Below are 25108 nucleotides of genomic sequence, written 5' to 3'. Positions count from 1 at the left end.
TATATCATTTAAGACTGGCAGGGCAAGGGGCTACATATAAACACTGACAGAAGAGACTGTGGAGTCCTTGGTGCTCTCTGAGCTCAGTCAGTGAACCCCACTCCTTAGCAACGATGTTACATAGCCAGGTAATGAAACATTTGCAGAAAGCAACCAAACTCAAGAGAGGAGGACCCTCAATTCCTTCTTCGCCCATTATCTCTACTGAAGACTACAACACTGCTTATCGGCCCCTAAAAATGACTCTCAACCCGATGAGGGTTTTTCTCAACGTGAAGCATTTCAGCCCACACCTCTTAATATCTTTCAGACGCTCTTTTGTAGCCTGCCGTCTCCGTAAATTGGGATATTCCCTCCCAGTGTCTGCAATACCCTGAGCTGGTTTAGATTGCTAGTAATTGTAATCCAACCATTTTTCTAGGACAAATCGGGGAAGGTGGAGGCAAAGGAACAGCTGCTTTTACATAAGCCAAGAGAAGCCAACGTAACGTGGATCTCCATCAGTCTTTTCCCCCCAATCCAACTACCCTCCTCTTAATTTTCTAGAAATAGTTTGGGAACCTTTTTTTAAAAAAAATACCAATCCGCCGTCGAAACCTAGGAAGGATGTTACGAATGAGGAGCGCATATATAGTAAGTAAGCTTTTATTGCGGTCAGAGACCAAATTAAAATAGACAAAGAAAGGGAGCATATTTTACAAATATGGATAAGATCATGGGACAGTACATATATATTCTCCTCCCCCGATACACCACGAGTGGCGTCTGAGAGACTAGAAGCATGATGCAGCAATCTGTGAAAGGTGAGAGCCGCCCCAAATGACAGCCGGGACCAGCTGCCACGCCAATCTTTCCACGTGGCCGAAAGGGAGGCCTCGGCGAAAGAGACGCACCACAAATCCCAGTTCCCTAATCGAAGCCGGGCAACCTGGGAGCCCTTTCGGCGCAAGACTCAGCCCGGCCTCGTTTCTCCACGATTGGCGGAGCCGCGATAGCGCAAATATCTCTCCGTCTCCTCATTGGCTTAGAACCTCTCCTTTTGGAACGTCTCCCGATCGAAGCGGAGACTAAGTGCGCATGCGGAAGCCGGCATTGATTCTTCGGCGCCTGAACTGAGACGCGCTCTTCCTTCAATCTCTCCCCGGAGTCTCTGGGATGAGCCGTTGGCGGGTGGGGGAAGCGACGCCGGAGCTCAGCCAGTCTTAGTGGTTGGGGGAGGCAGAGATGAGAAGTGAGGGCTAAATGCAAAGCGCGCCTAGGAGAGCAAGCCAAGCATCCCCAGAGCGAAGGCCGGGCGGGAAGCGCTTGGCCAGTATGTGAGGCTGGAAGTGGCTGCGGGCACACCTGCGTGGGGAGGCGGGCGGGAAAGGGGGCGGCGCGTGTAGCGGTTCTGATTGCGGTAGACAAGGGAGGATCCTAGTAGTCGTAGCGGGTCCGCCGGCAGGTAGGCTTGGGCGGGGCGAAAGCCTCAGGTCGGGGAAGGGAGAATGGGCGGCGAGGAAACGGAGATGGCTGGACCCGGGGAAAGCAGCGAGGCCAACGGCGAGGTTGGGGAGGAATCCACGGTTCCTGCCTTCCAGCCCAATGGATACCTGGCCGGCAAAGAGCCGGACAACCGCGGCAGCTGCATGCCTTTGGTGACCGAGAACGATAGGGAGGTTGGAAGAAGCGCCGCTTCCTTTGCTGATCTCGAGAAGTACCCAGAAGCGGAGGCGATGCTGTCTGACTGTACCATAGGGGTGAAGCTGACCCCTCGGCTTTCCAAACGGAGGCTGGTGGTGCTGGCCGTGTTCAGCTGCTATTCGCTAGTAAATGCCTTCCAGTGGATCCAGTACAGTATATTGACCAGTGTCTTCACTCGCTACTATAATGTTTCTTCTTCTGAAATTGACTGGCTCTCCATATCATATATGGTGGCATACGTGCCTCTCATATTTCCGGCCACTTGGTTGCTGGACACGCATGGCCTCCGTCTCACTGCCTTGCTGGGATCTGGGCTAAATTGCTTGGGGGCCTGGATTAAGTGTGCCAGCGTCCAGCCAGATTTCTATCTGATCACTCTGCTGGCTCAGATTGTGTGTTCCATAGCCCAAGTCTTCATTTTGGGCTTGCCCTCCCGCATTGCTTCTGTTTGGTTTGGACCCAAGGAAGTATCCACTGCTTGTGCTGTAGCTGTTCTGGGCAATCAGGTGAGTGGATAAAGAGGAGAAAGTTTGTGGTAAGAGATGCATGAGATAGGGATGTTGGTGGATAACTTTGGTGAGAAAAAAAATAAATGCATTTGGATTTAAGAAAAAAAATCTAGTTTCCATTCTAAATATTTAGATGAACACGGATCATGCACAATCTTGTTGGCATTGATGATTGAAGCAATTAACTTGAATAAGCAAGGACATTTACAACTAAATAATTAGCCTTCATATATTTAATCCAAATCCTTGCTAATTAAATTTGTATCTTCTGTCTGATGCTGTGATGTCAGTAGGGCATCAAAATATAAGTTTTCATGTTTCAGTTATAACCTAATAATTACGGAACTAATAATCTAGAAATACAAGCATATTCCAAAGAAAATGTTTTCTGCAAGAGTTCTAAATATAGTTCTGCACCTTAATCCAGAAAAATCACATCATTTAAATATAATAAATTAGAACTTTACTAGCTGTTGACTTCCTGATAAAAAAGCAATGTTTTTCCATTTTCTTTACTTGTGATGGAAACTTTCAGGTTTATGTTGTTATTAATACTGTTTTTAAGGGTATCACCAAGTGTATTGATAGAAATATATTTGGATTTCAAAAAAAACCCCACAACATTCATGCAATCTTTTACCAAACACTCCTGAACAACTATAACGGCCATAGGAATATTAAGAGTATTCAATTTTTCAAGGATTGGTTATTGATTAAAAGATAAAGGAGCAGAGAGAATAGACAATTTCATGTTGAAATTTGCAAATCAGTCTCTGGGATAGTTCAGTGGGGTGGATGCTATAATATTGTGTTCTAGAAATGAATAGAAAGGAAACTGAAATATATAATTGCCAGTATAGAATGATTATTTTATAATGTGTCTGTAAAAAGTATAAAACTGGAAAAAGAGTACCTCAAATGATTAGGGGATTATATCAATTTTTCTGTTACAGCATTTAAAGCTTTTTTTCTTAAAAGCAGAGAAAAAAGGTTTGTAAAGAGGTATAAAACACGTATGATGGATAAAGTTTTCTTCCTCTCAGTATCAGAATGAGTCATTCATTATAAAACAAAAATGCTAAAGAAAGTATATCACCATATAATGCATAATTAGATATGGTGATGGCCACAAATTTAGGTTGTTTTAAGGGGAATTAGACAGGGTGTGGGGGGGAGTTGATCTGTTTATATCTATAATTCTTAATGGCTGCATACTATTCCCAGACGCTTATGGGTGAGAGCTTAAATACAGGCTCTTGAGAAAAACAGTAAATCAAGGCTACTGCCTTACTGTTTGTGATTATGCATTTGAATGTATTTTGGATTGTTGTATGATACCGTGTTGGCTAGATTGACCCTATGCTAGTCTAATAGATTTCCTATGTTTTCAAATTTATTCTAACACAATTTTCTTTTTATTTTAATAGCTAGGCACAGCAATTGGCTTTTTACTGCCTCCAGTTTTAGTTCCAAACACATATGATGACCTGGATCTTATGGGACATAATATCAGCATAATGTTCTATGGCACAGCAGGAATATCTACTTTCCTCTTTTTAATAACAGCGGTTGGTATGTAAAACATTATTTCAGTCTAATACCAACAGCAATAATAATAAATAATTTGTAAAATGAAGTTGAGCGATTATGGAGGAAGAAATCAATGGTTGTACCAACAGTAATAGCCCTTGGAGCAATACCCAAAGGGCTGCCCAGATACATGGAATTTTTTAACTTATTAGACCTGAATATCCTGACTTTGCAAAAAAACCACTCTGCTCTGAACTGCCTATGTCAGGAGTGTCAAACTTGCAGGTTGGATGTGTCACTACTGGCCATGCCCACCCCCGTTTTAGCGAAGGGGAAAAAAAGTCGATAAGTCACATGATGACAACATGATGACACAAGTTTGACACCCCTGGCCTATATACTCAAATGTTACCTTAACAGCTCTTATAGGTCCTTGGTTAGGACTTGAGCTAGTTTTTACTAGTACCAGACTCTGAATCGAATTGAAGATTAACCATAATAATACAAGAATTATATCAATGCATTATAAATAACATTTTGCTTTTTTTCCCCTAGAATTAGCTATAATTACAAATTATAACATACCTATGAGACAGTAGTAAGGAAAAGTATAATGGGATGTTTAGGTTAAGAAGCAAACTGAAGGAAAAGTAAAAGAAGAATTACTAGAATTGTACTAAAACATGACTAGAAAAATTATGGAGTTAAGATAAACAATGAAAAATACAATAGTAACCAAGGAGGGATTGCAAAATCTGAGATCCTATGAATATAAGAATTTGCAACACTTGATAAGGAATGAGAAAACCTCAAGCAAAAAAAGGAAAGATTGTATCTGATAGTAATGAAGAAAAAAACCTGATACTAGCTGTGGAAACATAATACGGCATTAATGCTACTTCTAGTCACTGTAGTTCTATCAAGTAGATGTATTGAATAACATAACTATGGTGCAGTTCCTTTACTGAGCTTTGGCAAATTCAGGAGAATGAAGTGACACATTATATTCTCAGGTTTCAAATGATCATTAGAATGCATAGTATGTGAGCAATTGACAATCAAAATTGGAAAAATAAATGACTGTTAAATTCTAGTAAGCAAACTATCTCATAAAAGGTTGGATGCTGCAGCTTCTGACAATGTTATAAAATCTTGTTTGTTTTAAAAGGGTAAGTTCTACTTTCAAGGAGGGGAGTGGTTCAGCACTCTTTGTTGTTTTATCATCATTCTCAAGACGAAGAGGATGACTATACATCAGAGAATTTTAGGAACCCTCAGTTGGGAAGGGAAGCTTTGTGGACAAAGATCCTTTGCTCATTACATATGAAAAAGTTGAATTAGTTCTGTGATACATACAGGTAGTCCTCGACTTATGACCAAATTGAGCCCAAAATTTTAGTTGCTAAGTGAGGCACTTGTTAAGCGAGTTTTGCCCCATTTTATGACTGCTTTCTTTCTATAGTTGTTAAATGAATCACTGCAGTTCATAAGTTAGTAACACAGTTATTAAGTGAATCTGGCTTCCCCATTGACTTTGCTTGTCAGGTCTCAATAAGTGATCACATGACCCCACGACCCCATGACCCCACGACACCGCAACCGTCATAAATATGGATCAGTTGCCAGGCGGCTGAATGTTGATCATATGGCCATGAGGTGCGGCAATAGTCGTAAATGTCGCTTTTTTCAGTGCCATTGTGACTTTGAACGGTCATTAAACAAACTTGTAAGTCAAGGAATACCTGTACTTCTAACACATTGACTTTCAGGATTTATAGTGACTGAAATCCCAAGTTATCCCAGGATCTGCATTTATGGAAACATACAAACATGCTTCCTTTATTATATTGATAATTTATTACATATGAAGGTGGATGTAAAACTGTTCCATCATGAGAAAATGTTATATACATAATACGTTTTTGTTTTCTCCCTAGTGTTTAAGGAAAAACCCAAATATCCTCCAAGTCAGTCTCAGGCTGTTCTCCTGGATCCATCTCCAAACGATCACTCCTATAAACAATCAATATTCAATTTGTTCAGGAATGTTCCTTTTATTCTTTTGCTGATAAGCTATGGTGAGCATTATTTAACTTATTTAAAGATGTGCATACTAAACATTATATTGTTTTTATAACCTGGCTTTCTTCTTGTACTTTAGAGATTTATTTGCTAAGAGATATTTATTAAATTGATATGCCACCCATCTCCCTATTGAGTTATGTAATTGCTATTATAAATTCTTATATAAAATTTTAAATTATTAATATTCATGTTAGAAACATGAAAATTAAACATTCACATCTAGTTAATTTTGTCATAGAGATATTATTCAATTTAAGCATGTACTGCTTATACATTCTATTTTGAACCTGTATTATTAATATTGTTGAACTTTTTAATTCTGTGGTATAGAGTGTTTAATTGTTCAAAAATAAGGTAATGGGTTTTGAAATACAATGTCTATTTATATTTACTTAAATATTTGTGGCACTAAAAGACAAATGTAACAAAATTACTTCCTCTATTTGTAGCATTTTTCAAGAAACTTCAATAAGTTGTTGAAGTTTCATACCATTCATACTGAGACAGCAGTAGTTTTTGCAGCTTAGAGCATAATGTAAATTCTGAGGTTTGTCCTGATACCTTTGGGCTATTGCTGGTGAAGGAGTAAGTGAGCCATAAGAATGATCCCTAAATGAGCAGTGATGTAGCTGTGTTTATACAATTCTCTCATATGAGGATGGGGAGCTGTCACTATTCTGTATAATTTGGAATATTGTGGTAGACCTGACAAGATCAACAGTCATTCCATACCTCCTCTCTTTTGATCCCATGATTCACAGAACCCCAGCCAAAGATTTATTGAGGAGCTGGTGAGTAATGTGAAACGAGCTGACAAATGTCTTGGGGCATTAGATTCTTGAAACTAATTTCATGTAGCTATAAGGCCATTTGAAGCCTACTTTTTTCAGTGATCCCCCCCCTCCAGATTTTGCCTATGGCAAAAATGATGAATGACATTTAGATTTCACTTCTACTTATTCACAGCCTGTTTGGGTATCTCCCTTTCAATGTGCTGTGCAGTGTTTCTGTTTATTCCTGTCTTGATGGCAAGCAGGAGTTGAGCCTATGCAGGGCAAAAAGATATTCTGGGGTCCCAGGTTTCATTTCATTTTCAGGTAACTCAATTTTCTGAAGGGTAACTTTTTCTGCATTTTATAACTTTGGCTTCATTTATTTTGTGTAATAATGGCAGTACTTTTGATAACTTCATTGTAGGAATTATGACTGGAGCCTTTTACTCAGTGTCAACTCTACTAAACCAAATGATATTAGCTCACTATGAGGTAAGTTCTTACAGAATTTGTTGAATCAAAATCAGTGCTGTCCTTGTTTTGTCATTGCCAGTTCTGATTTGTACAGGAGTTAGCATACAGGATGTGGGAGATCTTTCATTAGGTAAAAGAATAATAGCTTGATATGCTATCTGATTATGGATTATTTTATTTTTACCTAAGATAAAAAGGATGAAATTTATAGACGGAATAAAAGATGGGCTTGTCACTCTGACAATCATGAAAAAATGAGCATTTCATCTTCAGATCTTTGAAAGGACTGTCTAAAAATACTGTAGTTTTGTAGACTTAGGTTGCATCTATTTCATTATTTCTTTATAAATTCTTGTCTTAATCAAAATTGGTAATAGAATAATCTTTGTTTAATATTGGTTTTTTTTATATAATTGGAAAGCCTACCTATTTACACTATCTGAAAATGGGCTATAAGCTAAAATTATGGCTATGCATATATAGTGTCCACTCCCAGACTGCAACATTTCTTTTACTATTGCTGTACTTTGAATTTACTTACGCTTGGTATTCGCCTACAAAAATGATTTATAAATTTTACTAATTTTTTAATAGATTAACTTTTTTGAAAAAGTGAATTAGAATGAACGTAATTATTCATTTCATAATTATGTGATTTCATGATTATATTACATAAAGGGAGAAGAGATAAATGCAGGTAGGATTGGCCTCACACTTGTGGTAGCTGGAATGGTTGGCTCTATTATTTGTGGCTTATGGCTGGATCATACCAAGACATACAAGTAGGTATATGAATGGGAATAGCAAGTGTTTAAATTCATGTTATGCTGTAGTTACAATATGAAGGCTAATAGAGGTCAAAAGATTGATTACAAAATATATGGAGAGCATAATTCTGTCTTTTGTTAATTAATTAAAAGTGTGCATGTGTGAAGAGAGAATTATGTTTATGAGGGGTCCTTGGTGCGCTCTGAGCTTGCTTGCTTTTTGCAGAGGTTGCATTACCCAAACTAGGTAACATTATTAGTGTTAGTCACTGTCACTGACTAGCACTGATGATGTTACCTAGTTTGGGTAATGAAACCTCTGCAAAAAGCAAGCAAGCTCAGAGAGCACCAAGGACCCCTCACATCAACCCTGAGCTACAAATATTCTCCTTTATTAGAATTATGTTTAACCATTTTTGGAAAGCTTCTGGCTATAGCTCATTTTTTGGTCTTTGGCAAAGGACTAGAATTTCTTGGTTTAGTTCTAATAGAATCTCTGGTTTTATCAAAGCCAGGAACTTTGTGCTAAAGATCATGCCATAGGAAAAATAGAAAAGATGAGAGAAGATTGCTTGACACTCCCATTGATAATGTCAGGGTTATAGACATTTTGCTACGTATACCATTTTAACTAGACTCCTAAAGCATTTTGTGTTTCTTTAAAAACAAGTTATGTGTACAGAAATTTCAAGCTGTTAAGAGTAAGACTGTTTCAGGGGGCAATAGTCTGTGTGTCCTGCAGTCCATATTAGATATATCTGTACTGCCTGTATTTCTCCAGGTTGTTATAGTTTTATAGTAATAAGCATCTTTTGAGTCTTGAAATCTGAGAAAGCTGTTTTCACAAATTTTAAAATAGATGATAAAGCTCAGATTACATCTAGTTCAATGACTTTTCAAAGTTATTTCAAATTAGGGGTGTGTGATGATAGTCATTGAAGTGGCATTGCAGTGTTCCTATAACTACGTAATTGTGATTTGGGTGCTTGTTGTCGGTTGGCTTGCATTTATGATGGTTGCAGCATCCATCACCATTTGTGAGCTTTCCTTCCTGCTTCCCACAAGCAAGATCAATAGGGAAACTGGCAGGAGATCGCAAGTAGTTTTGGGTAAGTTGCTTCTGCTCCTAGTCCCATGGAGCCTCTAGGTGGCAGGGCAAGTGTTCAAACTTGTGCCAGGCTGCAGCATCCCCCTTCCTTATTCGCACTCACACAATTCCACAGTATCTACCTCCCATCTGCACTGCAGCACCTATCCACTGCCTGTCCACATGCCATACAACTCACTGGCCTGCCTGCAAGCTATCTAAGGAAAGGCTTGTTGTGAACTTCCTGCTGGCTCCCCATTGACTTTGCTTGTTGGAAGCCAGTGGGCAGTTGCAAGCTGCGGTCACATGAGGTCCTTGCTTTAACAACCTGCAATCTTCACTTAATGATAGCACAAGGATTGTCAGGATTGGTGCTGCTAAGCAATGAAGTCACACAATATCACACTGTAGGAGCACATCATAAAAGTTTACAATAGAAATTCCAGTCCCAATTACCATGGTAATCCATGGACTACTTCTACCGTTAGGTGGCAAAAGAAGGCAATGACAGATTGCCACTGAAAATGTACATTTTTATTTGTGCTCTTTATTATAAAGTTATAGCAAATATAATTCTTTTTTTTTTCTACAGACAGACCACATTAGTTGTATACATTCTCTCTTTTGTTGGGATGGTCGTATTTACATTCACCTTGAATTGTAGAAACCTTCTAGTTGTATTTGTGACTGGTGGAGTACTTGGGTAAGGCTTTTTGCCATAAAATTTATTTATTTATTTATTTGTTCCTATTTCTATACCGCCCTTCTCCAAATAGGACTCAGGGTGGTGAACAGCCAGAGTAAAAAACAGAACATACAAAATTTAAAAGCAATTTAAAATAATTAAATATTTTGGCCGTAAATTAAAACAACCCAATTTAAAATCAATTTAAAATTTAACTCAAGCCAGCCCAGCTAGTTGAAATAAATGGGTTTTCAGGGCCCGACGAAAAATCCGGAGGTCTGTTATTGTACGTATCTCTGGGGGGAGGTTGTTCCAGAGGGTGGGCGCCGCCACAGAGAAGGCTCTCCCCCTGGGGGTCGCCAGCCGACATTGTCTGGCGGACAGCACCCTGAGGAGGCTCACTCTGTGCCAGTGTACTGGCCGGTGGGAGGCTTTGGTGGCAGAAGGCGGTCTTGTAAGTACCCCGGCCCTAAATTAACATTGTATACTACAATGTTAATTTAGGAACATTGCATTTATTATATTATATTTTATATTATTTTATTAAAGTGTTAATTTTCTAATGGAATATATTTCTATCAAAGGTGGATTTTTGTAACTGGATTTTCAAATTATTGGAATAAGATAGAAAATCCGTTGTAGGTTGCCCTAATAGTAATAAATACTGAAGAACAGTTTTGATACAAATAGTAGGAATTATTGCTAATTTGGCTTTTTATGTCAGTTTCTTTATGACAGGTTATCTGCCCCTTGGTTTTGAATTTGCTGTGGAAATTACATACCCAGAGTCAGAAGGCACTTCATCAGGGCTTTTGAATGCTTCAGCACAGGTAATGAGGAATATTTTACTAGAGTCTTGGAGTTTTGAGCTCAGATAACTTTATCACTTCAGTAATGCTGTTTTCATAAATAGGTTAGTAGCAAAGATTAAGGAAACAGCTTTCAGAAAGCCTTGCACATATTAATTATACAGAGCTTTCCTAAAGCTTGTAGCATCTCTATTGAAAGTATTTAGAAAATAGCATATACATTGTAACAATTGCATTACTATGCAAAAATAATAATAATAATAATAATCACAAAATAATATTTGTCCTTTGCTGAATTTATAGATACTGTGGAAAAATGAATTCATGGCTACCCAGTCCATTCTATTTTTTCTCATATCTCTGTTTATGCTTGGAATCCAAAATAATACTTTTTTTAGAATAAGCTATTTTCTATTAGAATGGCAGGGTAATTCTGTGGTGGGTCCTCCCCCACAATTGAACAAATTTTCAGGCCATGAGTAGTACACTTTTAACATGAGAACACGCAGTTCTTTTCTGAAAGTAATACGTAAACAAAATCCCACTTATGCGGCACAGTAGGAAATAAAACTGGCAGAGTTCAGGGAGCTCAAGGAGAACAGGCAGAGTTAGATTCTGATATGTATTCTTATAAATAATTACAGATATTTGGGATCGTCTTTACATTGATCCAAGGGAAGCTTACAACAGTTTACAATCCTCGTGCTGGAAATATTTTTCTCTTTGTGTGGATGTTTATAGGTATCATTTTAACAGGTAACATCTCAAATTATGTTTTTGTTTTTAATAGAAAAATAGTGTATATGAAATCTGTCCAAAGCAGGGGTATCAAACTCAATTTCATTGAGGGTCACATCAGGGCTGTGGTTGACCTCGGGGGGGGGGGCAGGCATGGTGTGGCCAACTGGGTGGGTGTGGCCAGCTTGATGCTGCTCACCGGGCATGGCTTGGGGGTGGGCGTGGCCAGTTTGATGCTACTCCCCAGACTGTGGGCAAGTTTCCTCTTTGCACTGGGTAGACTGGGCTGAAGCCATGCTGGCCCGATGTTTTCTTGGTAGACTGGGCCAAAGCCATGCTGGCCCAATGTTTCTTCTTCGCACTGGGTAGACCGGGTCAAAGTCACACTTTCCTGATGTTTCCTCTTCGCATTGGGTAGACCAGGCCAAAGCCACGCAAGCAGTCCCCTTACATTTTCCAGGACAGCCCCATAGGTCAGATCCGGCCACATCGCGGGCCGGATCTGGCCTGCAGGCCTTGTATTTGACACCCCTGCTCCAAAGGCTTAACTCATCTTTGTTTATTTGAAACTGTAAAACTCCTTTTATTACCAAAAAACATACACAAATCTTAGCAAGAATAAAAAACACAATGCCTTCATAACGGTAAAGCAAATAAAAATTTGTAAACATTTTAAATATGTTAACAGCAAAGGAAGAGCAGTAAGACACAAGATTGGTTAAACAGGCTTTGCCCCACAACAAAAGCGGATTTGCCTACTTTTTTGTTTCTAAAGTGTCTATTACAAACATTTGTTTAGTGATCTTTCAAAGTTACAATGGCACTGAAAAAAGTCACTTATGACTATTTTTCACACAATCGTTGCAGCATCCTTGTGATCACGTGATCAAAATTCAGATGCTTGGCAACCCACGTACTGTGTTCCCCAGAAAATAAGCCCTAGCATGATTTTTCCGGATGCTCATAATATTAGCCTTACCCCAAAAATAAGCTCCAGTTAAGATTGTCAGCCAGATGGACCCATTTTAATACCGTATTTCTCTGAAAATAAGACCTAACCAGAAAATAAACCCTAATGCATCTTTTGGAGCAAAAATTAATATAATATCCAGTCTTATTTTTGAGGGAACACAGTAGTTATGATGATTGTAGTGTCTTGGAGTTATGTGATCACTCTTTATGACCTTTGAGGCAAAGTTAATGGGAAAGCCGAATACAATTAATCATGTTACTAACTTAAGAACCATGTGATTCATTTAAACACTGGCGAACAAGGTGGGCCATATGATGGACATGGCCTCCATGTCTGACACAAGACGGCCTCAAGGGCTGACACAAGGTCGTAAAATGGGGCAAAATTCACTTAACTGTCTTGCTTAGCAATGGAAATTTTGGTCTCAATTGTGGTCATGTCAACAACTAACTGTGTCTTTGATGAATGTCTTTCATTACTATGTGTGTTCATTTTAACCTGGATTAAAGCCTAAACTAAAAGGTTGATTAGCATGTGGCTCAGTCATAAGATTTTCCTCAATAATTTGTGCATAGTATCTAAGAGAAATCAATATTAGGATCCCTCTTAAGATGTACAGTATTGCAGTGGTGGTGAATAACTCAGGTGTAGGATGAGAGTAGAGGTTCGTTACCAGGCTAGGTAATCCCCTAAACTCCACTGAAGATGTTACCTTGCCTGGTAATAGAACATTCAGAAATCAACCCACAAGCTCGAAGAGCAAACCTCCACCCTCATATATGATATTGTACTTTGATACATTGTGATACATTTTAAGAAATATCTAAATTCAGATATTGCCTGAGGCTCTGAAAATCATTAGAGTTACATTAAATCATTAAAGAGAGTTAAAGAGAGTACAGAGAGTTACTTCTAAGCAGTTTCCTTTATTGTTCCTCACCTACAGACAGAAATCTTGCCCAAATAAAACAACTACTACCTCATTAAAATATACTCTGAGCACTTCTAGGGATGAGCTATTTTGATCCTTTCTTCCAACCAAACTTCTGGTATCTAAACTTACTGTCTCTTGGTCTTCTGGAATGCAGCTTTTCCCTTCTGGGAATCCAGACTATATTCCACCACAGATATTTGTAGAATCTGAGGAAATTGTAAATCGTAACCTCTTATAGTAATTATAGATATAATAGATCCCAAAGGTAATAAATTATATTTATTTAATAGTATAATAGAATATAAAAGCCATATTTCTGCATACTTTCAATAAGCTTTGGTCATGATAATATATATCTCCAAGATAGATAGATAGATAGATAGATAGATAGATAGATAGATAGAGCGAGCGAGCTTTCATTGGAAAGAATGAATTAAATTGTATTGAATAAGAATAAAGCAACTTACTCTAATAATTGCCTTTAAATTATTTTCTTCCCTGAAGTTAGCAATAATTGAGCTTTCACCAAACTCCAAAAGGATCAGCAGTGGGAGTATCTGGAGTATCTTCTACAAATGAAAAGTTGTGTAGTAGAATGAGTTCTCAAAAAATGTTTTTATTTAGTTGTTCAATCAGTTTGAATACTTATCTGTATCAGTTCTACTTTCATTGCACTACAATGGCTGCTGTTCAGTCCCCATGTTATCTTGATAGCATCACTCCACCCATCACAAAAATATCCTCTCCCTTATCTAGATTTGCACTTTTGATTAATATGTTTTAGTATTTACTCATATAACTATTTCTCAATTCAGAAATACCTGAAAAACATTGCAATAAAGCAAGTATTAGATATTCTGCAGAAGACTGCTGACATTAGTGTGTTGGTATCTGTAAGACAATTAACAAAGCCAAACTTAAAAAATTCACCAGAGTGAAATGTATTTGAATTGATATTTAATACTATCTCTTTTTTTTTTTTTAGCTTTAATTAAATCTGATTTGCGAAGGCACAATATAAATTCAGGCATTGTAACTGTGGACATTAAATCTGTAAGTAATTTTAATCTTTAAATTTATTGTGATATGTTTAACTCACTCTTGTTATATTGTCAGTTCTTTTGAGTAAATTTCAGAAAATATTTTTTGTGAAGTTTACATTTTTTTTATTAGACGTTTCAAAACCCAATGTATTATTTGCTGTTTCTGAAGAATCTTCCAGTTTGTCCAATTTTTTCCCAAATCTGTCTGCAGCATATGAGGAAGAGGGACCACTGAGAAATTGAAATCGTGCAGAATAATAAAACTCTATAGAAAGCACTCTCTTCCATCTGCATTGGAATTTAACAAATATTCTATTTCCTCCTGGAAATTCAGTAGCTATCATGTTGCATATTTTAAAATGACATAAACTGCATTGTAATATTTCCTGAAGTTATTACCTATTCTTTCATTTCTATGTACATATTTAAATTGCAATTATATAAGTAATTATCAGTGGATTATGTTCCATAGACAAGGGCTCTAACCCACTAATAACTCATTTTCTATAATTATTTATATTGAAGTACATAGTGGTCCCCAAAACCAATAATTATTAGGTTGTTTAGTCTAATATACAAAACAGTTGCAAGTAATATGATACATTTATGGAAGATAAATGCTCATTTCTGTATCGAATGTGTATTCATTTGTGTATGAATATTAGGTATAATATGCTAATATTTAAATGTATGGTAAAACATGACTTGGAGGTTTCTCAATATAGATGACAATATGACACATTTGTATTTAATACACATTCCTATCAATTGAACTTTTTACTAATTAATGTTGGTTCACCTCATTTTCAAAAGGATTTGGACAAAACATAAGTATAGTGGTACCTTGGTACTTAACTCCTTTGAAACTCGTCGAACTTGGCACTCAATGCATTTTGACATGAAAATTTTATCCCAGACTTCTCATTTGTTACTTGACATGCAAGCTAGAACTTGTTGTTGGCTGCCTTGTGACTAACACATTATTCCTTATGGGTAAAATTTGTTTGGTACTTGTTATTTTTGGTACTGGTCGCATCCTCCCCAAAACAATTAACAATGAGTACCGAGGTACCACTGTATACATTTCCATTTTTTTGAATGTTTCATTGGAATTTAGGGATCTTTTTTTTTACTCTGATAATATTCCATGTTAGCTTCTCACTAAATCTGTTTTTTAAATCTCCTCATATGTTCTGAATTGCCTTTTATTTCTTTGACAGATACCCACTGACAGTCCTATTGGAGATGAACAAAACAAAACATCAAAAAACCAGTCAGAATCAAAAATGAAAAATGAAAAAACACTAGACTCACAATTGGCAGCTCTGATTCTATTAAAGAATCTTAATAGAGAATCACAAGAACTATAAGCCTAAAAATTGTGCTGAATGGCAGCAGTTAGCAGTGATTGTACACTAGATAAAGGAAAGATTTGTATACACTTAATGAACACATTTTAACTTTAAAATGGTAATTTTCAACAATTGTTTTAAGTTTCAGTCATAAAATTCCCAGGAAATCTTCCATTTCTTATTTGGAAATTGTGCACTTTCATAAAATATATTATGCTATAAATGATAAATTAGAATCTCTTTTATCAAAATCTGTGCCACTAGCTACCCTATTTTCCCCCAAATTAGACATCCCCTGATAATAAGCCCAATTGGGCTTTTGAGTGCATGGCAATAAGACCAAGCACTTATTTCAGGATTCAAAAAAATATAAGACGGGGTCTTATTTTCGAGGAAACATGGTAATCCACATTTGGAATTCTCATATAGAATGTGTGCAGTGAGCAGTTTGAAATCAATGAAATATGTGTTTTAACTTGTTTTTATTTGAAATATTCAAAACTGCCCTTCCTATAGGAGGGCATTGTCTTTAGCACAATAGACAGTATAAGAAATTCATTTTTTTTGGATGTGATATACTGTAAATCTTGGATTTTGCCATTTTTTTGGCTTTGAAAGAATTGTGGCTTACGAAATCTCTTTGTTTTGAAACACAAATGAGTGAATGGTAAAGCCTCAATTTCCAAGAAGTATTTTATATTCTAAGTTATTGAAGATGAAGGCTTTCTGAATTTTTGATCACAGAACTAGATATTCATGATTCCTGGATTTTTTTTTTACATTCTGAAAATGAACATACATCTTTTTGTATTATGTGAATCACAAAGTATTGCCAGATCATACAAAGGCATATGCATGTCATTGTGTTCTTTGCATCAATTTTGTGAATTTGTGAAAAGTAAATGAAGATAATTTCTGGCAAATAAAATATAATAAAATAAGGTAGAGCTCACAATGGACTCCCTACTATTTCATTAGTTAGGAATATGTGTAGATTTAAAATAACTCTACTGCTTAACAAAAAATGGATTTACATGATATGGAAAATTGCCAGTGAGTGTTTTCAGCCTATTAGTTTGACAGAAGTATGACAATATTTTGTGTACATTTAAGAAGAATTACCATATGTTAAATGTTCACATCGTGTCCTTTGTCTTACCTGGAAGTAAATCAAGATAAATCTTTAGATCTTTTTCACCTTTAGAAGGAGGGTGAAAGTGAATGATTTGCTGCTTTGCTGAGTCCATTGATCCTGATGTTCTTGTTTTAAGCATGGTAATAATAAGTCTTCATTTTCACATGAGGAATAAATGTTGCTTCAAGACTAACATAGTATATGTACATCTGTGCCTAATAATTTATAAGGAAAAGCATAATCAAATCACATTTCTATCCCAGATATCAGAAAAAAACCTAAATCTATCCTCTTTTTCTTTCTTTAAAATTTATAGGATGTAAAAGTACTTAAATTTCGCAAGATCATACCAATATTTGCAACAATCAGTATCAAAATATTTACTGAAGTATTTACTGAAATAATGGTGGCATTAGAAGTATTTACTGTTCTTTTCTGCATTCTTCTTTAGTGAGACAAATGGAACAATTATCCCAAACTCCTAAATAACTATTCTGTTGTTCAGCAATGTGCTTTTTTTTATCTTGTTGAATGTTGTATTTAAAGATAACCTTATTTTAGGTATTGAACAAATGAATTGTATGAAGAGTAGATTTATATAATTTATTAGAACAGTTCAGTGGTTGTTTGGTGGCTAACTAGCTTGCTTGCTTATTTATTTATAATCACATTTCTGTGATATGAACTCCAGCCACTCAGCTGGACAGCTTAATATACACAAACAGCAAAATAAAACAAAACTGCGAAGACAGCATCATTTGGAGGGAATATCAAGCAACTCTCTCCCCCATCAGCAGAGATGGCCCTCAAAAATCATCCTAACCCAAGGCATAGGAAAACCTTTACTTTTTAACACAGTATAACACTCAAGGGCTAATATTGTTAAAACTGCTGTGCTGTGCTAAGTAAGAGTTGATGAGCAATACATCTGCCCTGCTTTGCCTCATCTAGGTGGCTTCACAGTGCATTTAAAAGTCCACAGAGCTGATGGAACTGACTGCCTCCAGTAAGATTGTCATGGTCTGCCTGACACTTATGCCAATGACATGGTTCAGCAATTCAGTTCAAGAGGAATTGTAGCAAAGATGTTTGTGGATGAGAAATTGCATGCTGGCAATTCGCATTGGGGACTGTAGACTGACATGAACATAATTTGACAGTATTAATGATTCAGGTGCTACAAAGCAAAATTCTCAAAATGTCAGTACTAACCCCAGTCAGTGGATTCCTTGAATAGCCATCAAGTTATTTTCAACTCTTAGCAACCACAGATAATTATTTTTCATAACGATCTGTCCCTAATCTGATTTTCAACACTGTTATTGTCACAAAGTCGTCCTATCATGCGTGCCTGGTCATCTCTCTCCTCTTTCCTTGTCTTTATATAATGTATTTGAGGTAGAATAATTTGATTTTGGTCATTTTTGCCTTGACTGAGAACTTGGGCTTGATTTGTTTGATGGTCCATTAATTTGGGTTTTTGGCAGTCCCCACAATTCACAGAAATCTTCTACAATACCAATGTTCAAAAGCATCAATACTCATTAGATTTTTAAAATCCCATTTTTATTACTTTATAAGTAACTCAAGGTAGCAAATATACATAATATTCCTTTCTCCTATTTTTCCACAGCAACCTTCTGAGGTAGGTTGTACTGAAAAGGAGTGACTGGCCCAATATCATCTAGCCAGCTTTCATGCCCAAAGCAGGACATGAACTGTAGAATCCTGGATTGTAGGCCAGCATCTTAACTACTACGCCAAACTGGCTCTCTTCCTATCCTTCAAAATCTAACTTTCATACCCATAGTGTCACAGGAAATATCACAGCACAATTTTAAATACCTGAAGGTATAGAGACATTATGGCATTTGAATGTTTTTTTAAAGCCTTCATGGCTGCTCTACCAAGTCCTAGTCTCCAATGTATTTGACTGCTTGTTCCTTTATGTTGTTTAATCCTAAAAGGGAGAAGCTAACCGCTGTTGTCTCCAAACTCAGGCACCCTGAGTTTGGCATGGAACTGATAAGAACTTGATCCCTGAATTTTAAAATTGCAAAGACAATTTTATCTTTGCAAAAGGGCTTCTTTGTCCACCTGAAAATATGCATCACCAAGTAATTTGGGCAAAGCAAAAATCATTAAGGGGTGAGTCAAATAATTTTTTAGGGTACAAAAACAATAGATAGATTTGGTATATGTGATATGTTAGAGAGCAAGTGACCAAACAAAAGACATTGATTACATGTGAGTCTCGAAAAATAGAAAACATTGATTCTAGAAGACATTCCATAAGTGACAGATTTATGGTTTACATTACTCTTTCCCAGCTGGGTTTGTATTTTTGTTAAAGCTTGCAAGTGTATTCAAGGACTTTCAGAATATGCTATCTATTGTGTAGCTGCTGAAAAAACAAGTTCTCACATACCAAAGAAATGGCCTTCGCTAAGAACATGTTTTCTTCAAGTTTCAAAAAAACCCCCCTAGACTGTCATGCTAAAAATACTAATATCACCTTTGAAAATGCTAACAATGAAGTCTAAAATCTGAAGCAACACCACCACTTTGATATTTTCATTGCAGTTCTAAGGCTGATAGTTCTACTTATTGTCATTAATTTGATGATCTTTATATGTAATTCTAATCTCATAGTTTTCACTTTTACAATATATATATTGACATCTAAAAAATTCTTATTCTGCACTTCTTACAAGAAATGGCATATAGGTAATGCTGTGCTGAAATCTGCTTACAATTGCTTAAAAGTTTTCTTGTCCTAAAGAAGAGAGTTTCTTGTTAGAGATATCTCAGAGTGCTAATAGGAGTAGATAAACTGCTTATGATGAGAAGAGGTCAATCTTTCAACTTAGTTGATGTTTCCCAGTGGGAGAGACAGTTGGGAATGTTGCCAGATATTCCATGAGTTGGAGTAAACTTTTACTTTTTAATGGCTGGCTTTTTCTGTTCTTTCCGTAATAATACAAATTTTGTATTCATTTACATCTAGCAAATTCTTCCCCTTTTTCTTAGCGTGAAGCCTCTGGCCCAAAGCTCATTTGTGCATGGAGACCATGGTGAATTACAAACATGTAAATAGCTGAATGTCTAGATCGTTCCTGCCAACAAGTTGGTATCGTAGTTAGCTGTACATAAACAGCATTATGGGAAATTAAGTGTATTTAGAGATTGGGCTACACACTTGCTACTAATCAATTTTATCTTCATACACAGATGTCTTCCCTTTGTTAAAGCTGAACATATTCTGGGACTGAAATATAACACTGAAAAGATTTTTTTTGTGAAAAAGAACACCAGTTCAAGTTATGCTTGGAATGTTAGGACTTCTGTGAGCTACAGATGAAAGGATTAGTGCACTTAACATTACCAAAAATATGTCTACTAAAAAAGCTGAGCATGACAGGATTTACTATCGGTGCTTTAAAAAGAACAAGTTCTAATAGCCCCACCCAGCTATTCCATCTTTCCTTCTTATGGATTTAAGTTGGCTAGAAAACAGAAACAAAAGAAGATACTGTACAGTAAAACTAGAGCTATAACTACTGTATATAATTCTTTCTCGCTCTACACACACATGCACACTGTGGATAAAATGTCTACACAACCTGTTAAAATGCCAGGTTTTTGAGACATTAAAAAAAATCAGACCAAGATAAATCACTTCAGATTTTTTCCCTCCTTTAATATAACACATAAACTGCAAGATTAAATTGAAAAACAAACTGAAAATGTTTGTTTAGGGTAATTGTTATTGGGCCATTTTTGTTGAAAGGTGAAATTCCTCTTAATCTTTAGCATTTTAGGAGACACCTGAAGGTTTTGTGCCAAAATTGACTGATACTTGGAACTATTCCCAATTGCCTCCACCTTGACTAAAGCCCCAGTTCTAGCTAAAGAAAAGCAGCCCCAAAGTATAATGCTACTGCCACCATGCTTCATTGTGGGTATGATGTACCTTTGGTGATGTGCACTGTTATTTTTGTGCCAGACATATTTTTATGGCCCAAAAGTTCAACCTTGGTCTCATCAGACCATAAGACACTTTCCAACACATCTTTGTTGATTTTACAAAATGTAGCTGGCCTTGGATGTTCTTTGTAAGAAAAGACTTGTCTTGCCATCCTGCCCTGCAGTCCAGGTGTATTCCTGTAGCTCTCCTTTAATGTTGCTGTAGGACCCTTGGTAGCCTCTGAGACCAGTTTTGTTCTTGTTTTTTCATCAATTTTGGATGGACATACAGTTCTTCATAATGTCACTGTTGTGCCATATCTTCCCCACTTGTTGATGACTGTATTGACTGTTTCAAGGGTATATCCAATGCCTTAGAATTTTTTTTGTACTTTTTTCCTAACCGATACCTTCCAACAATGAGATTCCTTTGATGCTTTGTAAGACCATGCCTTCGATGCAGGGGTGGGTTCTACTTAGCTTTACTACTGGTTTGCAATGGGGTTGTGCGTGCGCTTGCTTTGCTCACGTGCACGCTCTTCTGCGCATGTGCAGAAGCGTTCTGAAGACATCGGAGTCAGTGGGCGGAGCCTCCCGCTGGTTTTACTACTGGTTCTATAGAACCAGTGTGAACCGGGGGCAACCCACCACTGCTTCGATGCCCTTTGTAAATTATGGCTTTTGCTGAATAGAAAATCCTACTAAAATAGCTGAACTTTATGTGAGCTTGATCAGTCAGTTTAATTGATGGCAGGTGAATACTGCTACTACTTAACATAAATTTGGATGTGATTGGTTAATTCTGAACACAGCCATATCCCTACTTATAAGAGGGCGTGCTCACACTCATGCAGTCATATTATTCTATTTTTTTAATTCCCCCCCCTTAAATATTTCAGTTTTTTTCGATTAAATTGTACAGCTTATGTTATATTAAAGGTGGGAAAAATCAGAAGTAATTTTTTTGCACTGATTCTTTTACATCTCAAAAATCTGGCATTTTAACAGGGGTGCATAGATTTTTTTTTATATCCACTGTGTGTGAGTGTATCACATTTAGAAACCATTCATCTCACTCGCAGCTACTCTGGGCGGTGTACAAGACATTAAAACAAAAGCTATATATAAATGCTATAATAGGAGGCATTTGAAACAAGTATAGAATAATTAAAATTAAACCGACAGGAAGAACCTTCAAGGCCTTAACCAGCGCCATGAGTGCCTGCTCCTCTGTGGCCCCAAGGGGATCTGGCTCTCTATATATACACTGGAGAATTCAGATAAATTAATTGCAAAATAATAAAGTGGGATATAAATAATCAAATAGTTTACTTAATTATTGATGTACCTCGTGGGGTGCAATGTCACCTATAAATTCCTGAGGGAAGCCCCCTGTCCGAGCTCGTATTGATATGACTGAGGGGCTTGAGATGTTAACCGATTAGATTTCCCGGGCTGGCCTTGTTAGCCTGCCGAGCTTCCGACCAATCAGAAGTGTGCAACGCCTCTATGAGCTGCTTCCCGACTCTCTTAAGCCCGCCTCTCTTTGTTGCGGCGCCCAATGGGGACGCTCCGAATGTCGGCAGCTGCCGGGTAACATGGTTACATGTCAGAGAGTAACACTTGATCATGGAACATGGACTAAGGCGACGGCGTCCGAGTCAGCTGCAGGAGCAGCATCAGCCGCAGCCGCCTGGAGAGGCTCCGGTGCAATGAATCCTCTCGCGATCGGGTGAGACTAGCGGCGGCGCAGCGGGATCGGGAGAATGGGTGGGGTCCTCGTAGCCGAGCGATGGATGGAAGGAAGGAAGGAAGGGGGGGGGAACCCTCTCCTTGAGGAAAAGAAAAGGCTTGCGGTGGCCGGGCCAGCCAGCCAGCCAGGCAAAAAGCCCCCGCCCCCCCTTTGGCATCGTTTCACACGCACGCATTCCAGAAACTCAAACCATCCCGCCTGGAGGTTGCCAAAACGATGTGGAAGCGTGCGTGCGTTTTCCTTTACAGCAGTCCGACCTTGGTTGCTGCGCGCCGTCGAGCTTTCCAATCTCCGAACAATAAGGAGTAGGGCTGGTGAACGTGGGAATGCGCACGGAGATCTCCTGGAATCTCCTCTCAGGACTCTCTTTGTGAGGGCGCGTTTGTGTGTGTTTCCCGTTGTGGGTCCCAATCAAAAACTGAGCCGGGATGCGGCGCCATCCGTCCTCTGTGGCATATTCTCATTTAACCGAGCATCTGGGCTTCGAAATCTAGGCGCTGTATAGTCCGCAACGTCCCGTTCCTTTTGTGAGACATTTCTCAGACTGAAAGAAAGGCTTTTTGGCTGGCTGCTGTCGCCCCCTGCCGAGAGGCAGCCGGAGGATTGCTGTAGCAGAGCGAGCTCTTCTAGTGTCCTTTTGTTTGACAAGTGAATAGAGTAAAATCGGGCTTTTGAGGAAAGGCCCTTCTGTCGTTTGCTATTTCCAGCTGATAACAAGGATACCCGGTGGCTGTCTTCACACCACCCGCTTAATCGGGTCAAAGACCTCTCAGCTGCATGTACACAGCATGCAGCATCCTAAGCTTGGTTACTATTAACCTTGCTGGGAATTGGGATTGGGGGTGGGGGGGGGGCGAGGCTTGCCTTGTTTTCTTTTGCTCATTTGGTTAGTAGAGGATTCCGTGTAACATGCAAACCAAGCGAGGTTTGTGAGGGAGATGGGTGGTTTTAGCATTTTGATGAATAAAAATAAAAACCATGCTAAGGAAGGAATGTGGCCGTCCCTGCAAAGTCTCTGAAAATGTCTTCTCCAACCTGATGCTCTCCATATGTCTTTGATTGCAGTGCCCATCATCCCCATCCACCCTGGATTGTATCACTACACTGGGGATAATAGAAGTTGTAGTTTGACATGGCTGGAAGGCACTTGGTGGGAAGGTTGAGCTTGGCTGCTTGATGCTGCTGATACCATGTTCTCCATTCCTTGTGTCTTTGTAGATTCTGCTTCTATAAGGAACAAGCCCTCCACCACCTGCTTGGTGGCTGCTAGCAAGCGATTTCATGTCAGCCTCATTCATTTGGCGGGAGCAGGGGGCAGAATGGAGCAGGCTTGCTTGACGGGACACTGACCAGGGTCTGTCTTCTGTCGGACTACTGGTTCCTTGAGAGCTCACAATGACTGGCTCTGGCTCCAAAGCTTCTCACAATTCCCACCCCAAGGGAGACAAAGGGGGCCGTTCCAGAAGCTCCCACACTCGGACGCTCAGTACTGCCAACAACGGAGGCTCAGAAGAGGAGGACAAAGATGGAGGAGCAGTATTCCTTGTCAACAAAAGTGGTTTCCCAATTGATGGGCACACCTGGGAGAGAATGTGGGGGCATGTGGTGAAGGTCCACCCTTCGGGCAGAGAGATGGTGGAAACTATAAGGAGTGCTACTTTGCTTACAAAAGTAAGTTATGGCTTTTTCCCCTGAGTCCTTGTTTTCTATTTAACAGTGTGACCAGGATGTGTGAAGGTTACTTTGCTTCTTTATGTGTACTTGTTTATGTGGCTATTTCTACTTTCTACTATTTCTGCTTTCCACAGGGGGCGGGATAGGTGTTATTTTCTTTTATTCTTTTATATTCTTTTTGCAAGAACTTATCTTCCCTGCTTTCTTTTTGCAAGAAAAGAAATAATGGTGTACACTTGGAATTTTATTAGCAATTGGTTAACTTTGGTGAAACTTGGAAAAAGCCAGAAATAGTTACACCTGGTTGGCATTTGAATAGGATACCACTTGGAAAGAAGACTTAAGTCAAAAATTATCCCAGAAGATAATTGGGGTATGTGTATATGTGAATACTGCTACTGTGAAATTATATATAAGTATATGTGGAGTTTACCAGTAGTGAACTCAACCTGGCTGGGAGGGGGGAGCTACCTATAGAAATGGAACTAAATAGAAATAAAAAAGTGTCTAGTAACTACTAAAATATTGTTCTGGATTCTGAGAGCTGTTGATATGGTTCAGATTTTTTTGTTCAGCCTCAAAGGCTAGAAAGTTGCTCGAAAAATAATTGAGCCCTATTCATTTAAGATTCAGAGATTCCCTTTATTTCTGGAGGGCTAATTGTCTCTTAGCCTTGGCTGTACTTGCTTTCATAAACCCTTGAGACATGTATGAATGTAGTTCAACAGCTGCTCATTCTTTTCCTTGGAGGAAATATTTGTAGTTGCAACCAAAAGTGCTAACAGTTAATTGTCACCTGGGCATTTCTATACCAAGGGCTTATTTTGAGCAGCTATTTGCTTTCCTCACATTTGAAAATGTGCAGTCTACTTCCTTATCGCCAGAAACATTTGTGAAAGTTTACAGCTCTATGATAAGAAAGATGGGAAGAAATCTCAAGTGGCACAGCAGCTGAATTTGGCAGGAAAAACACCACTTTGCTGAGAGGTGCCAAGATGTTGGATTTAACAGGATGGAATTAGAAGCTTGCACTAACATACAAATAGTTGGTTTTCATACTCCCCTTTCTCACTCTGAACATCTGCATTACTCGCCTGTCACACTAGTTGCATGTCATGGCAGATTAACTTTGTCTAGA

General features: G+C 38.2%; 2 protein-coding genes and 1 long non-coding RNA gene across 3 annotated transcripts in view; 2 read left to right on the top strand and 1 right to left on the bottom strand.

Annotated features, from left to right (window-relative positions):
- Positions 1-32: 32 nt before the first annotated feature.
- FLVCR1 (FLVCR choline and heme transporter 1) lies at positions 33-16394 on the top strand. Its single transcript, XM_034427790.3, has 10 exons — positions 33-2189; positions 3620-3764; positions 5660-5800; positions 7005-7072; positions 7733-7836; positions 9501-9611; positions 10318-10423; positions 11047-11158; positions 14033-14100; positions 15311-16394. Exons 1-10 carry the CDS (start codon positions 1488-1490, stop codon positions 15458-15460), a joined length of 1707 nt encoding a protein of 568 aa, XP_034283681.2. The 5' UTR covers positions 33-1487; the 3' UTR covers positions 15461-16394.
- LOC132712071 (uncharacterized) lies at positions 13020-22841 on the bottom strand. The gene is made up of 4 exons (XR_009622782.2): positions 21892-22841; positions 16602-16792; positions 13515-13616; positions 13020-13253 (listed from the first exon to the last, which is right to left on the bottom strand). It is a non-coding gene; the product is annotated as an uncharacterized LOC132712071 (long non-coding RNA).
- The window catches only part of VASH2 (vasohibin 2), a 38518-nt gene continuing 35478 nt past the window's right edge, over positions 22069-25108 (top strand). The window contains exons 1-2 of the mRNA XM_034427793.3: positions 22069-22275; positions 23515-23967. Coding sequence (XP_034283684.1) covers positions 23692-23967 — 276 coding nt within the window. The 5' untranslated portion in view covers positions 22069-22275; positions 23515-23691. The remainder of the gene's footprint in view (positions 22276-23514; positions 23968-25108) is intronic.

Source organism: Pantherophis guttatus, chromosome 1 (assembly GCF_059756535.1).
Source record: "Pantherophis guttatus breed Tessera chromosome 1, ASM5975653v1, whole genome shotgun sequence".
Taxonomy (NCBI): domain Eukaryota; kingdom Metazoa; phylum Chordata; class Lepidosauria; order Squamata; family Colubridae; genus Pantherophis; species Pantherophis guttatus.
The sequence above is the reverse complement of the archived record's forward strand: the minus strand, read 5'-3'. Positions and strand labels throughout refer to the sequence as shown.